Source organism: Phalacrocorax carbo, chromosome 21 (assembly GCF_963921805.1).
Source record: "Phalacrocorax carbo chromosome 21, bPhaCar2.1, whole genome shotgun sequence".
Classification (NCBI taxonomy): Eukaryota; Metazoa; Chordata; class Aves; order Suliformes; family Phalacrocoracidae; genus Phalacrocorax; species Phalacrocorax carbo.
The window spans coordinates 4,448,165-4,462,606 of NC_087533.1; the positions used below are offsets into that span (position 1 = coordinate 4,448,165).

A 14,442-nucleotide genomic window follows, 5' to 3' on the forward strand; every position below is an offset into this window, starting at 1 on the left:
ATTCCTGAAAGAACTTATACCCAGAATTAACAGTGTTTTGTACTGTGAAAACACTTGGCAAACAAACTTCCTATTTTTTGTTTCACAACAATGTTTGAAGGCTCCAGCTAAGACACACATTCCATATGGCTAGTTGCTATACTAACAACTACTGTGCTATGTAAAAGCAGTACAGAAGAAAAAGGAGAAAGGAAACACAAAGGGGTAACGTGCTGAATATCACATAATAGGTCAGTGACAAGGCTAGCAGGAAGGACTGAGGATATCTGTCAACTCAAATGTGCCAAGTTACTAAGCTATTCTTATTTCTAAGAAACAACTACATGCTGGGAAAAGAAAAGTAACATTAAGAATTGAATCTAGCAAGAATTGTATACCTGTCTTCCCTCATTAAGACCTTCAACAGTACAAAAGCTTCTCCAACAGGAGGCTACACCAACACAAAAAGCACCATCAAAACTAAACTATTAATGCCCAGAGGTCACAAACCCTAGAAAGACACCACCATTACCTAAGCTTCCCTAAGCTAACATTAAGGCAGGGTAACACCTAAACAATATCACTCAATCCTTCTCCAGCATCTTCTTCATTAAGTTCACATGCTCAAACCATTCCTCAACACACAGAAGTAGTACTTACTTTAAAAACAAAAACCGGGAAGGAGGTCCTCTCAGAGATACTCTTTAAAAGTTAATACCCTACTACCTTGTGGCAGAAACTCAGGCTATCTTGATTAACTAAAAGCTTCCCTGGTTCTGAAGGTATCACTATATTCTGTGAACTGTTATTTAACTCTGTTCATAGGAAAGTTACTTAAATATTGTATATAATATTATCATGAGATAGAACTTGCACCCTTACATGTTTGGTATTTATTAGTTCAAGCAGGTCAATAATTTAAATTCAAGTCTCTTCTACTTTTTATTTCAAATAAAGGTATAGAAAAAAGCAACCTGACTATTAAACACTTGAAAATTTTTTAATTCAATAAACTTACATGAAAGTATTAAAAAAAAAGCCAATATGGCTTTTACCTACTTTGCAGTAAAAGCAGCAAACCACCTTTCTGGTTTTTTTTCTTGGCCATTATTTTCACATATAAACTTCTTCCTAGCTGTGTTACTTTGCTTTTCCTCCAACAGCTTCTATTCCCATCCATTACATATATAATAAAATACACATTTAAAAAAATTATAAATGATTCAACTTACAAACCATCACATTTTTCTACCAGAACTCCTCACCTAAGAAACTAATTGCCCTTCTTTCCTCCTTTTTAACTTGTGTTCTGACCCTCCCTGTGCAATCTCATATGCCTCACACCTGTGATCGTAGATAAGCTTTACTTACCAATTTTTCAATCTCACAGCTGGGAAATGAGAGCATGGTGTTTCATTGGCAGTTTTTCTGAGGAAACAGAACAAAATGGACCATTTTTGATTAATTCCTTCTTTGGTTGTTTCTGTTAAAAGGGGATTGAACTCTGAAGTAAGGAGGGGATAGTGTTTGCTTATGATGTTTCTGTGTTTTGTTGGATTAGTTGGTGACGTTTTTGTTGAGGGGGTGCTTTTTTCTCAGGAAAGTTCTGTTAGGACTTTGTTTGAAAGCAAAAAGTTGTATTGCAAAAATATTTAAAGCTTTTAGTGTTACAAAAAAGAAACTTTGTAAGTTTTTGACCTGGTTTGCCTTCTACTACAAAATCAATAGGACAATACAAGTAGTTCATGTTGTGCTCATTTTTTAACTATTGTTACAATAGTATAAAGTTATTAAAGATTAAAAATGTTGGACTTGTATATGAGGAAATTTTTTTCATTTCTCAATGTATAAAAGCAGAGTATTTTATTTATAAGATATTTATAAAATAACTCTAATCTAAAAAAAGTGGTAATGGTATATTCCTATAAAGCAGGCATAAAAATACATGTTGGAGTAAGGAGTTATGTGGACTGAGGCACTTTGAACTAGCTGGAGCTTTAAAGAGCTTTTTGGTTGGTTGTTTTTTTTCTCATAGTTATATTTACTGACACTGTGAGTGCTAATGCTTGTTGAAGTGAGACTTTTTACTAATACTAAATGACTAATAGTGCTTTTATGATCAATTATTGAAGCCTACTTGAGAGATGAGAGCTTTTTAAACAACAACTGTTTTATAAGCCAATATCTAGGTCTTGATTTATTATAAAACAATCTTTACACCACCGGCTTACTGTGAAAAGAAATCTGCGTGAAGGGTTTTATTTTCTACTCTAATGTCCCTTGCTGTTTGTTTTGAGGTTTTTTTGCTCATAAACTGGTTTGCGTGGTTTGCTTTTCTCTTGTCAGAGTATTTTTTTTGTGCTTTTTTTTTTTCCTTTGCAAAGCCAAAAGCTGAACAGAACATGTTTTTGTTCAAGAGATTCAAAGTGCTTATCTGGCTCTCCTGGTGGATGAAACCTGTTCTCCTACTGGTTGTATCAATAAGCTGCTTAAATAATTTAAACTGTGTGAGGTAAGTTTGTATAGGGAGTCTCAGAGAAGGGACTTAATAAAGAATCAGCACAAGAAGGTAGCTGAGTAGCAATAGTCTGTGTTATGGCTATGTAATAACAGTTCTGGATGAATATATGGTTTCTGGATACATTTTGGCTGATGGGGGTGTTAGAGCTGCTGTTGCTGGGCATATACAGCACCATTTAGTGTTGAGAAGATAGTGTGCAGCTCTGCAGCAGTGCAGGGCAGCTACATCTCAAGGAGCTGTTTTTCTGGAGCAGGAAGAACAAGGTGAATGGAATAACTGATAAGAAAATAGGAGGGTGTAGAGAAAGGATCTCCCACATGCTTCTGCTAGTTGAGGTGCTAGGAACAAGTTAACAAGTGCTGGGCAGGCTCTTAGGGCACGTAGATCTAAAAGACCGTGTTTTCCTGAAAGGGGTTGAGGGTGCCAGAGCAGCGGCACAGGGTGTCCAGAGAGGCCGTGGGGTCCCTTCCCTGGAGACATTCACACCCTGCCTGGACGCGGCCCTGTGCCCCCTGCTCTGGAGGTGCCTGTTCCAGCAGGGGGTGGGACGGGGTGAGCTCCAGAGGGCCCTGCCAGCCCCCGCCAGTCTGGGATTCTGTGAAACTGAGGCTGCACCAGGGAAGAACACCAAGAAGCTGGTCTGTGGCCCCTGAGGATTTCTACACATGTTTGTATACAGCTGTTTTAATCTGAACCTACCCCAGACTTAAAAATTGTAGCCTGTCAACAGCAGTACAGGAATTCTGAAAACCTAACTGTTTATTAAGGCTTTTATATGAGACCTTTTTCCTTAATGCTCATGATATCAAACAGCAGCTTCTCTATTTTACTACTCTCCCTGCTGAGAAGTGCAGGATACGTAACTCCCATGCTGTGCTAGTATTGTGTAGCAACAGGTAAACGCATTCACAAGCCTGCTAGAATTTGCCCCCCCCTAGAAAAACAGAGTGCTGCAGATAGGACCTATTCTCCCAAACACGATCAGCAGAGATCTCGAGAGGATGTGCTGGTGTGAGTGGCATGGGTGTCCTTATATGTACTTAGACCAGCCCTTACTAGCCTCCTACTGGAACTGTTATGCAAACAAGTGAGATACCCTTGCCATAATAGGTATGAACGCCAGAGGGAGAATCCCCCCTGAGCCCCAAAGCATAACTTTCTCTTGAGGAGCCTTCTGAAGGGGTTGAATGCAATGTGAGAGCAGGCTATGGAATAGCTTGTCTGACATGCTAAAGAGGAGATTTTGCATGCATGGCCTCCTCTTTCACTCTCCACACCCCCCTTGCTCCCCTGTGTACATCCCTCAAATATCCCAGCTCTGTGGATTTCAGTGGAGGCTGGGCAGCGAGTGCAGGGTGATAACACTTCTCCCTGTCTTGGTTTCTGATGCATTGATTCTATTAAAGCAAAGCAGCATGCTGGGTATTTACAGCATAGCTTGGGACATCTTCTGTCACACTCATAATGCGGAGAGACAAGCTCAGTGCTGCCTGGCTTCTGGAGAGCGGGGGAAGGGATTAAATGCACTTTTCTCCATTGATTTATGTCCTACACTGAAAATCAATGATGTTCTCTCAGATCCACTCAGCTGTTTGAAAACCAGCAGCCTGTTTGGCCAAGTGTGTGGGGAAAAGTTCTGAAGGAATCTGCCCTTATGATATGGGTAGGTGGGACAGATACAGCTGCTCTGTAGGAATTGTATATTCACCTGATAATGATTGCTTTTGTAGCATCAGTCTATATCAGTTGAATATGCTGTTTAAAACATTTTCTCACTGTTACAGAGAGAACAGCTGTTTTGGAGATGGAGAAGCCAAATGCTTTTGTTCCCATCGAAGGCTGGGAGGGGCAAATGAAACTTTAATGAAAGAGGATGCAGGAGGATAATTTTTATCCCTGTTATTTCTCTCTGATGGGATCTACCTGAATCTAGGGTCTGATTTTGCCCAGGGTAGCAGTGTTTCTTGTCTTCCAGTAAACGCTTGAAAAGCTTGTACTGTAATGAAGGGCTGAGGTACTGAATTCCAACAGAGCCTCTAAGCATAGTGACCGTCATTGCGGACTTCATATATATTGCTGTATTTGTTTCCATCTCTGAAGAGGGAGAGCAGCATACTATCCCTGACTTTACAATGGAGGTATAGAGAGACCACATGTAGATGGGGAGCTAATGAGAGAGCTTGAAACTGAAGTCTGAGGTCTCAAAGCACAGCCTTGTATATGGCCTGCTCGTTCTTTTAGGTCTTAGAAACTCTTTCCTAAGTGTCCTAATAATTCTTTCCTAAGTGTTCCTAAGGGAAAGGATTTTTGTTCTTGTCTTCAAAAGTTTCCTTTGGCCTGAAGTTGCAGAAGATAAGCAAATTTGTTTGATTTGCAATCAGCTGTGAATAATGGAGATTTGTTTGTGAGTATGCCCGGTTTTTCAGAAAAACATGCAGTTACTGCTTATGTAGATGCACCTTAGCCAATTTAAACTAACTAGCAGGGGTCCTGGTATCTATATAGCTGGGGCAACACCCAGATCAGCACAGGATAGCCACCCAAATGCTTACTCAGCTCTTTGGCTCTGCAGCCACTGTAGTTTCAGTTAGCCAGTGCTACTCTTCTGTTAATACCCAAGTAGGCTAGCTGAAAGTACTTTGCCTTTCTGAAAAGCAGATGTGTCCTAGGGCATATGGATGTAGAGGTGCAAGTACGACCTGTATGTGTGTCACATGCAATAGATCAGAACAGTTGTGTATATACACACCTCTAAAACATGACTATTTCCATGGCCTTGCTGTGAGCCCCAAGATTTATGTGTTTTACTAAAGAATAAATAAACCTCTGTCCTGGCTGGTTTAGCTCAGATGGTCAAAGCCATCTTCTGTGATGAGCATCCTTCCTACAGGAACTAAGAGGTTTGTCTTCACTACTGTGATGGCAGAAATGGAATGGAGTCTCTGAGCTAGTTCTTAAAACTTCGCTAACTATGCCAGGGTGAAGCTGAAGATGGGCTGTAAAGGTGTCTCGGGCTACCTTAAAATGGCCTTTGGAAGCAAGTTATAAGTTGCACCCCACAGCAGTCACTAAATGTAGACAACAAAAGTCTGCTTGATTTGGCTTTTTCTCTTGTCAGTGAGGCACAGATAAAATGCATAATTAAATCAATTTTTAGGAATTTTTTCTCTCCTAGAAACTTGAAAAGAAAACCATGAACCAAAAGGAGAAAGTCTTCCAATAACACTAAAAGCTTTAATTCTGCAATTTACTAGCTACAAAAGAGAATAAAGATAATGTATACATGTGAGTGTGTTTATCATTCTGAAGAGCATGTGCTTTTTTTTCTGAGAGTGTCTCTCTAGCCCTTGAGTGATGAATCTGATTTTTTCCATGCTGGAATTTTACTGCCTCCAAACTTAACTGTTTTGATGCTAGAGAAATCTTCTTGTTTCTCCTCGAAAGGTAAATATATGTTTTCTTGCTAGAAATTAGCTCTACCTCACCCACATGACTGGTCTTCACTATTAATCCCAGCTGATGGTAGGGAGGGGCTCTTCTGGGAGGCAGCCATGTGGTGAACATTGAGCACAGTGTTTTCCCCTGCTTCTCTCCTTTTCTTTTCAGACAAGCGAAATTGTTCTACGCTGCCGTAGATGTGAACTCCTTGCTGCACTGCCTCTGCCTCTTCTTTTCCAGAAACTCAAGGGCCTGAATTACCAGCTGCAGAGGTCTAAAAGCTCTCACTGAATCTGGATGGAATATGGACAAGGAGATGACTAGCAGAGGGAAGAAAGAGTGAAGTTGGTTATTTTTCTGGCACATGGATGTAATTACACTCAGTGCATTCCAGAGGCGTTCCTTTGAATCCTGTGCAGGTCTGCCTGCTGTTCCTGGGAGAAAGGAAGAAAAAGGGAGGAAAAGTCCCTCTTGCTCGGAGACGGAATGTCTGCACTTTCAATTCTCTTTTTAGGTAGGTTGGCTTTTTGGTGGTGTTTAGCGTTTTTAATCAAACTTCCACGCGTCCTCTCTGCGTGACCGAAATTCATTTCTGATGAGCTAGAGAAAGGGATTTGTAAAGAAAAAACTTTTATGGAAAACTCCAATATCAGTGTTGTTTGGGTTCTGATGCTTTTCTTGTTGCTTTATTTATTAGCAGATTGATAGCCAGAGATCTTTTAATATCTGGATTAATTTTTTAGGAGTGGTGGTGAAACAGACTCCTTTTGAAACGTATGTTTCTTGTTCAAAGAGGGCAGTGCTTTTAAGCAATGAACTAGTGAGGGGCTTGAACCTCCTTGGCAAAACAAGGTGAACAAAATGTCTTTGTTTTGGGCATGGTGTCAAATTTGTTTAACTCTGTTTTGATTTGCTTGGGCATTTAACATTCACATTTTAAAATAAAAAGGAGTTATTGTTTCCAATTGATGCCTAAGATTAGAAACAGATGTGTTGAAGTGCAAGAGGGAGGAGTTGGGGGGAAAAGCATGGGAGAAGGGAGATAAAGGGGGAAGGCAAGAAATGAGAAGAAAAAGGGCTGCTGAAAGAAGGGAGAGAAAAGAGGTAGACGTTGACTGTTGAATAGAAGAGGAGCAGAGAACGGGAAAGGAGACATGAAAGGAAGGGGAGAGTGAAGGCAGAAGGGCTGAAGAGCTGTTTGTTAAAACCATAGCCTATGGAGAAAAGAGTTTGCAGCCCTGAGGTCTTTGAGGGGGCTTGCCTACAAGACTGACTAGGAAGCAGCCTGGGTTTCTGCATCTCCAGCGGCACTGCAATGTGATGAGTGAGCTTCTGACTCCATTCTGCTCAGCAGATCGTGCTGACAGGCAGACAGCTTTGAAATCTGTTGTGGGTGGGCAAAGGCTGTGATTGCTGCGTCTTCCTGTCCCCTGTGAACCTGCGTACAGGTGTGAAAAAGTGAGTTGGTGTTTGATCCCCTAGGAAAAGTGGAGCCCCACGGGGTGGTGGACTGATGTAGCTGGGCACAGGTAGAATAGAGTTTTTGGACAGCTATAAAGAAATGTTGCAGGGGACAGTCCTGTTCCTTAAGTCTCACAGGAGTGGAACATGAGCTAGCCAGATTTCTAGATATCTGAAAGAGGCAGCACTTGTAGAGCTTCTGCATAAACTGTAGAAAAGCTTTCTTCTCTAAGGATTGCTGTTAGCAAAGGTTTTATCTGTAGGAATGTGACAGGGGGCTTGAACATACTGCAGAGTCTGCAGGGGAGTGCAGGCAGCAGTTAGTTCCCCTGCACATCTGCCTTGGTTATTTGTGTCTCAATATGGTGGAGACAGTGTTTAAAGAAGACTCCAGGAGATGAGGCAGCAAGGTTAGGATGAACAGCTAGGCTTCTGCCAGAGGTGTCTGGGCTGGGTCAGCCCTGCAGAAATAGCCAGGAAAGCTGCTCTGTGGAAGTTGAGACAAAGGTAGGGTGCAAACGGCAACTGAAGTCTTCTATCCACCAAGCCTATTCAGCTGCTGAGTATTCCTGTATTTTGAAGGCTTGGAGCAAAAGGAATAAGCTGTTGCTAGAGAAAAGGTTCTTTTGGCTGTAACAGAATGACAATTTACCTTTGCATGACTAGTCTTTTATCTATAAAACACAAGGGCTTTATCATCGTTTTTCTTATGTCTTTGGCATCTAGGCATCTCTGCTATGCCAGTAACACATAAACAAAACAAAATACAGTCCCTGCCCTCAACATCTTATGCCCTCTCCCATGAGTCAAGTTTCTCAGGCTCTCTGTGGGAGTTGTCCATGCACTGGTGAGGGGAGGATAAGCGGCTTCCCAAAGCTCACAGTAAAGCTGGGAATGTTTTGTTCCCTGGTACTAAGTTAATAATTGAACTGCCCCTTGTCTTGCCCATGCTTTACCTGTCTTGTTGACAGATAACTCGGTCTTTCTGCTCCATGTCCAGTTTCATTCACCAATATTAGAAGCGTTATCCAGGGAAAAGTAAGGAAGTATTGTGGTTCCCTGTTTAGATTGTCCTGAAATCAAGGAGGCTGGGGAGTCTTGTTTGCTGGATAAAGTCTGTTTTTCTGCAATAAAAAGGTATAGAAGTGCCAATGATGACTTGCTTTTCTTGCTGATAAAGTGAAAGATTAGTGTGGAAAAAAAGGGTTTAGAGAAGCCAAGCAAACATAAAAAGCAAGATTGCTTGGTTTGGGTTTTCATGAGTGAACATACTACTAGCATGGCTAATACACAGCCCTTGTCTTTTACACTGTTTCCCTCTCTGGGGCAAGGGAACAGCTGTGTGAGGAGATGGGAAATGGGAGCTAATTAGTTTTAAGGAGACTTTTAAAACAAGATGAGGTGAAAGATTTTCCTAGGTGTGGGTAGGAGCATGACCATGCTTACTTCCCTAATAAAGGCTAGGTAAAAGAAGCAGGAAGGAGTGAGGAGTGGAAGGTGATGCATGCTAATGTGTGTGCCTACATGTAAGTGTTCGGAGCACCTGATTCTCTTCTCAGTCCACATCTGGTCAAAATTGTCTCAAACTCCTTGTGTGACACACTGCACTCTTAAAAATGGAAACTTCCAAGCAAAATATCTCATTTTTCACTTCTGAGTGTAGAAAATTCTTAACATAATGTTACGCTTCTCAGCCAGTAAAAAAACCATAGCAAATGCTTTCATTTAAATGTTTTACTGAATTGGTTTAAATTTCCAGGTGCTGGAATTCTCCTTTGCCTTCTTCCACCCCCTCCAAGTCAATTCTGAATATTTTTAATGAGCCTTCTATTAAATTAAAAAGCTAATTTTTTTGTAATCAAATATGTTCACATGGGTAATGCTTGTATGCCTGGTTTTGACACTGGTATTACATGGTTTTTCTTCACTCATTGGCTCGTGTATTTGCTCTGCCCTTCAGAATCTGATGGGTTCGAGATCCAAAGCAGTAGATGTGCCAAGCCAAATCAGTCATCCAGCTTCCTGGTGTCCTGCAGTGAACCTTTACGGTAGTGTTAAGGGTAGCTCACCACAATGCATGGTTAGTCTGGCTAATAATTGCTTGACAAAGATGTGTTGGGTGTGTTAGAATCAGTATGTTATATGGGGGTGATGTTGCTAGAGTGGGTGCAGCTGCAATAGCAAAAGCACCTCTGGTACAGATGTAGCTGAGCTCTGCCCTCTAAACTCTGAGGTCGACGACTCTCTTACAGTGCTGTCCCAGGGGTATACGGTTGCTGCATTAAACACCAAGACTGATTGTATCACTGCACTGGGAAAAAGGTTATGGCGCGGATCCTTCCAGTGCCTGTTGGCATGAGCAATTGGGTCTGACAGCATGCATTTGCCTAGGTATTCACTAGACTTCTAGCTTGAAAAATCTGTGATGATATGGAAGCAGCTCTGCAGCATTCAGCAGTGGTAGGTCAGCCTGGGGCTCTGCTCTAGTATATTGAATCTGGCCTTCTCTCTTGCTTTAAGAGCACAGGCAACCTGCAGTGTGCCCTATCACATCTCCTTGAGATCCTTCTCCTGAAACCCTTGTGATGCTACACTCAAGCAAAGCCAAGAACCACTGCAATGTTTGTTTTCTTTTTTTTTAAAGAGAGCACTCATGTTCCCACTGTTACTGGGAAGTTCTCCATTTTAATGGAATGCTTCTGCCTGGAATTAGTAAAAAGCAAGGGAGACTGTTTCAATCAACCTGAAAACTAAGCTGCTGGATCTTATATTTCTGCTAACTTTCCAAGTATTTCCTGAGTTTCTCAGGGATAACTAATAGTATATAATGCTCTTGCTATTTCCTAGTTTTGTCATGGCTCCCTCTCTGTTGCCTTTGCCTCCTTGTTTCATGGTGTACTTAGAGCACTTGGTGGGACAAGGATTTTGCCCCATGTTTTTACAGCACTTAAAAACAAAGCCTTGGCTCAGGTGTGGAATACAAAAAGAAAAATCTGTAGCTGTGAAAAGGGATTTTGTGTGTGATTTTGCTGTGTGGATTTTACCTTCTCTGTGTCACTGCATTCTGAAGAAATACAGGTAACTTCCTGGTGTATTCAGCTTGAAAGACTTTTCTCCCAATGACAGCATCATATAATTGATAACTCTTTTCTGTCATGAAAACTCCAAAAGCCCTCAACAGAACAACTGTATGCAAGATTCGGACTGTTACATTAGTGTGATTTTAGGTCTAGGACAGGGCAAGGAGCCCTTTAACAGAACACTACTCTAGGAATACCTGAAGAAAGGGAGCAAAGAAAACTAGTGTATCCGTTTGGCACTCTGGGGGGAGTTCAAAGGAGCTAGATGTGATTGAGTTGCTATCTGGCGGGATATCAGGGTTAACACTCCTTATGAGATAAAAATTCTTCTACAGCCAGGGATGGTTTGCATCAAATGTTTTCTGTCAAGACACTTGAGAAAAATAGTCCATTTTCTCATGTAGTAGTGCTTTGGTTTGCATGAAATAGTTTGGATTTTTGGCATCTAAAAAAAAAAGTTTATTTTGGGGGTTATTTTTATCCTTTCTGTTTTTTCCATTTTACCATGGGGAAGAAAAGGAGAAAAAGGTAACCTTCCAGAGTGAGGCAAAGCAGCATGCCAAAGTTGAGCTGAAATTCTGAAGATGAATTCATTTTATGGGAAACAGAACTGAGGGGGGAAGGGGAGGGGGAAAGTTTTTTTAATTTCCCATGGAAAACTGGTGTTTTGCCTTTGTGCCTACCCCGGACCTTGCCTTGCCCATGTAGAATTAGTGGTCTGTTTCTGTGGGGTACTCTGACCTACTTAAGAAGGACACTGTGTAAGAGCTGCACAAGCTTCCCAGAAATTACATTGCACAACTGGCTTGGAGACATCCTGGTGTTTATCCTCAGGATCACAACAAACACCCCTGTTTTCCTCAAGGCAAGCAGAGGGCTTTATAGGGAACTTAGCAGGTTTGCAGTCTGGGATTTGCTTGAGTTTTCAGGAACTGCCTGAAAAGAAATGTAAACAGTCACTCTGACAAAGCCTTGTGTGTATATGAAAAAATCTTGTGTGTAAGTGTGCTTGCTACAGCATTCTAAATGTTCGGAAGTGTGTGTCCAGGAACAATGGAGTGGGGTGCTGCAAGCTGCTTTCTGTGCCTTTCTCTTCAGAAATAGTGCCTGTCAAACTATACCTTAGATTTCTAGCTAAGTCAGTCCCCTGTGTTAGCCAAGACACTAATCACTGCTCGTGTGTCTGCAGCGTATTTCATCTGTTTGCAGAGAGCTTGGCTCACGATATTGCGCCTATCTTGCGTGCACTCGTGTGTTACAGAAGAGGCTACTTTGGGTGCAGTGAGAACTTGGTGGTGCTGTGTATAAAAGATGAATGGGTCTCTCTTTTTCCCCAAAGCTGTTTCTTCATCTGTTTTTAGAAACAGTTAGTTTACAGAAGCAGCCCAGCAAAAAGCCAAGGGTGAAGTCAGGTCACTGAGGTCTGTGAATAGATACTCAAATGACAGGATAGTGAAGGATGCAGAAATGGCTGTGCAGGAAGCACAACAATGGAAAAGGTGTGAAGTGATGGAAAGTGAAGTCAACAGAAGTGAGGAAGGGGAATTTCTATCTTGTTTATTGCCTCGACTTTCTTCTCCCTTCAATCTGCTTCTTCAGTATTGCAGAGTGAAATAACAATAGCCCACCTCTGCCAGCCAGGGGTCCAAACCTTGCCGAAAACTTGCTTTTCCCTGGGCAGAATACAGAGAAGGTGTATGCAGTAGGGACTGGGGGCTCTAGCAGTGGGTTAGCAACCCAGAATAAAGCTGGTCCCCTTCCCCAGAAGCTCACTGTCCAAGTGCTAGAAAAAGCAACTGGGCAACGTGAGAAGGATGGGTACTGCCCTGCCCCAGCAAAGCACCATTGCTAGGCTTTTCTCAAGCCATTTTTTTGGTACCTTGGTTTCTTCATGTGACTCATTGGGTAGCTCTATCTTTCCTTTGCAACAGAGGACTGAGCAATTGTAAGATGCATCAAAGGTGGTGAATGTGATAAAAGATCACGAAACAAGTCCTGTCCTCATCTGCTCCTTCATCTTCTCTAGAAAAGCATTTGGCAGTTTAAAAAGGCAAATGTTGTAACTCAGCATTTCTCTTAATGGGCCAGACCCAGATCCATGATGTCAGAATTGCTGTCCTACAAGAATCAATATACATTACAGTGTATTTTCAGCCTGCCTCTTCTGTGTAGCTGACATCCACTTTTGTGGCTGGAAAATTAGTATGAAAGTCTTAGTATATGTGACTTATTCCCAGCTGATGAGGTAGAAAGGTTGAAGTTCAGCTTAGTGCCTGCAGTTTAATTCCCTTTGGTAGGAAAAGGTCAGTGAAAATTTTGTTGTGCTTGTAATATGCACTGGCAGAAGAGAGGCTGCTCTCCTGGAAACAGTCTTTTGAAATGGAGCGTGCACAGTTAGAGGCAACTGATGACCATGACTAGGCTGCATTTGGTCTACCATAATACTACCCTGCTGCTACTTCTGTAGCATGCTTTGTGATAAGTGTCGTACTTGTATAAAGCTTTGGGTAACTAATTTACTCCAGCAGGGCCGTATTGGGTAGAGAAGTATATAAAGCCCATCTAACAGAGGAGGAAGCTAAGGCATGGGTGGGTGCACGCTGCCTAAATATGAGATAGCAGTTATGTTATGTGTCTAGAACCCTTGCAGCTCTGACTTAAAGACTTTTTTTCTTTTAATTTGCCCTCAAAAATGGGCAGATCCTTTACAAGCAGCTGAAGTTATCAAGCTGAGGTCTTTGAGCTGCCACCTGGAGGGATGACTTCTAAGCAATCGGAAGGTTTGACTTATCCTTACTTTGTAATAAGATACTTGGTAAAAGCTTTTTAGTACCAATGTGCTGAGAAACTCCACTCGTGGTATGAATAACTGCTGTGTTACCAGAAGAACCCTCACAGAAAGGAGGTTCTAGACCATATGTGTTTAGTCTCTGCATTACTTTGCTCTGCATATGAAAGAGGAAAATCTAATCTTTCTAGCTAGTGTATATCTGTGGAGTAACCACATGTAGTTAAGGTGTCTGTTGTGCTGAGCTGCTTGGCAAGCAGAACCTGGAAGCCAGCTACAGTAAATGGTAGGTGGGAGTCCCTTGTCCTTCCCTGTGGCTTTCAATAAGGGCAATATTTTTATATGTGTCTTAAAGAATGTGCACCAGCATTCACTCAAAGTTGAACTGCTCCTTTTAACTAGCAGTAGTCACATAGTACCTCTAACAATATTGTACTCTGTCAGTGGAAATGCCTATCAAAGGCTGTTTTGCAGAGGGAAGTGGTATGCTTTGCTGGAGTATCTGAAGGTAAAACAAGAAGCAACTGCTCAGGAAAGCATTAGGGAGTGCTCAGTGCATGCCGTGGGAACCCAGATGCAGTTCCCTGCACTGTTCTAGGTCTTGGCAAGTCATGTTGGTCCCTCTGTAGTATTTTTTCCACTGCCTTGTGCTTTTTGCTTTTTGCCTATTTAGGCTGTAATTTCTTTTGAGCAGAGACTCTTTCCCTATGCGCCTGCATGGCATTTAGTACAAACAGGGCTGGTAAAAGAGGCCTTTCCAGAACTGGAGTGTCAAAAAAAAAAGTAGTGGCTCCATTCCCTTCCCCTCTTTGTGCCTCAGCAAAAATACTGGAATTAGGTGTTTTTTTCCAGTATTTGGATACTTGAGATGCATGCTGGCTGAGACTCATAGCTCAGACTGCTTAGGTTATTTTCTTGTTTCTTAAAGGCTTGATAAAATTTTAAAGGCCATAGAAATGTCTAATACAGATATGAACCTTTATCTGTAGGGCACGGCTGAGGAGTGCCAGGAAACGGTGAGGTGTTTCTATGTGCAGGGGGAAGTCTTTCATAAACATAGCAAGCCTTGAATATTGAACTAAAACAGTCAGGCACTTTTTTTATTAAAAAAATAATATTGCAGGGTTTTCAACCTTGAAGGCAAATCACTTTATGACTTCATTGTTTAAATTTAG

At 41.7% G+C, this 14,442-nt stretch overlaps 1 protein-coding gene across 2 annotated transcripts in view; it reads left to right on the forward strand.

The window, feature by feature from the left end:
• Nucleotides 1-5,864: 5,864 nt before the first annotated feature.
• The window catches only part of CLMP (CXADR like membrane protein), a 45,281-nt gene continuing 36,703 nt past the window's right edge, over nucleotides 5,865-14,442 (forward strand). Inside the window, exons 1-2 of one of the 2 annotated variants that reach the window (XM_064470780.1) lie at nucleotides 5,865-5,944; nucleotides 6,107-6,452. Coding sequence is in view for 1 of the 2 variants with exons in the window: in XM_009511677.2 (XP_009509972.2) it covers nucleotides 6,425-6,452 (28 nt within the window). In the remaining variant the exon portion in view is untranslated. Of the gene's footprint in view, nucleotides 5,945-6,031; nucleotides 6,453-14,442 lie in introns of those variants that run through there. The other variant, XM_009511677.2, reaches the window with a different exon arrangement.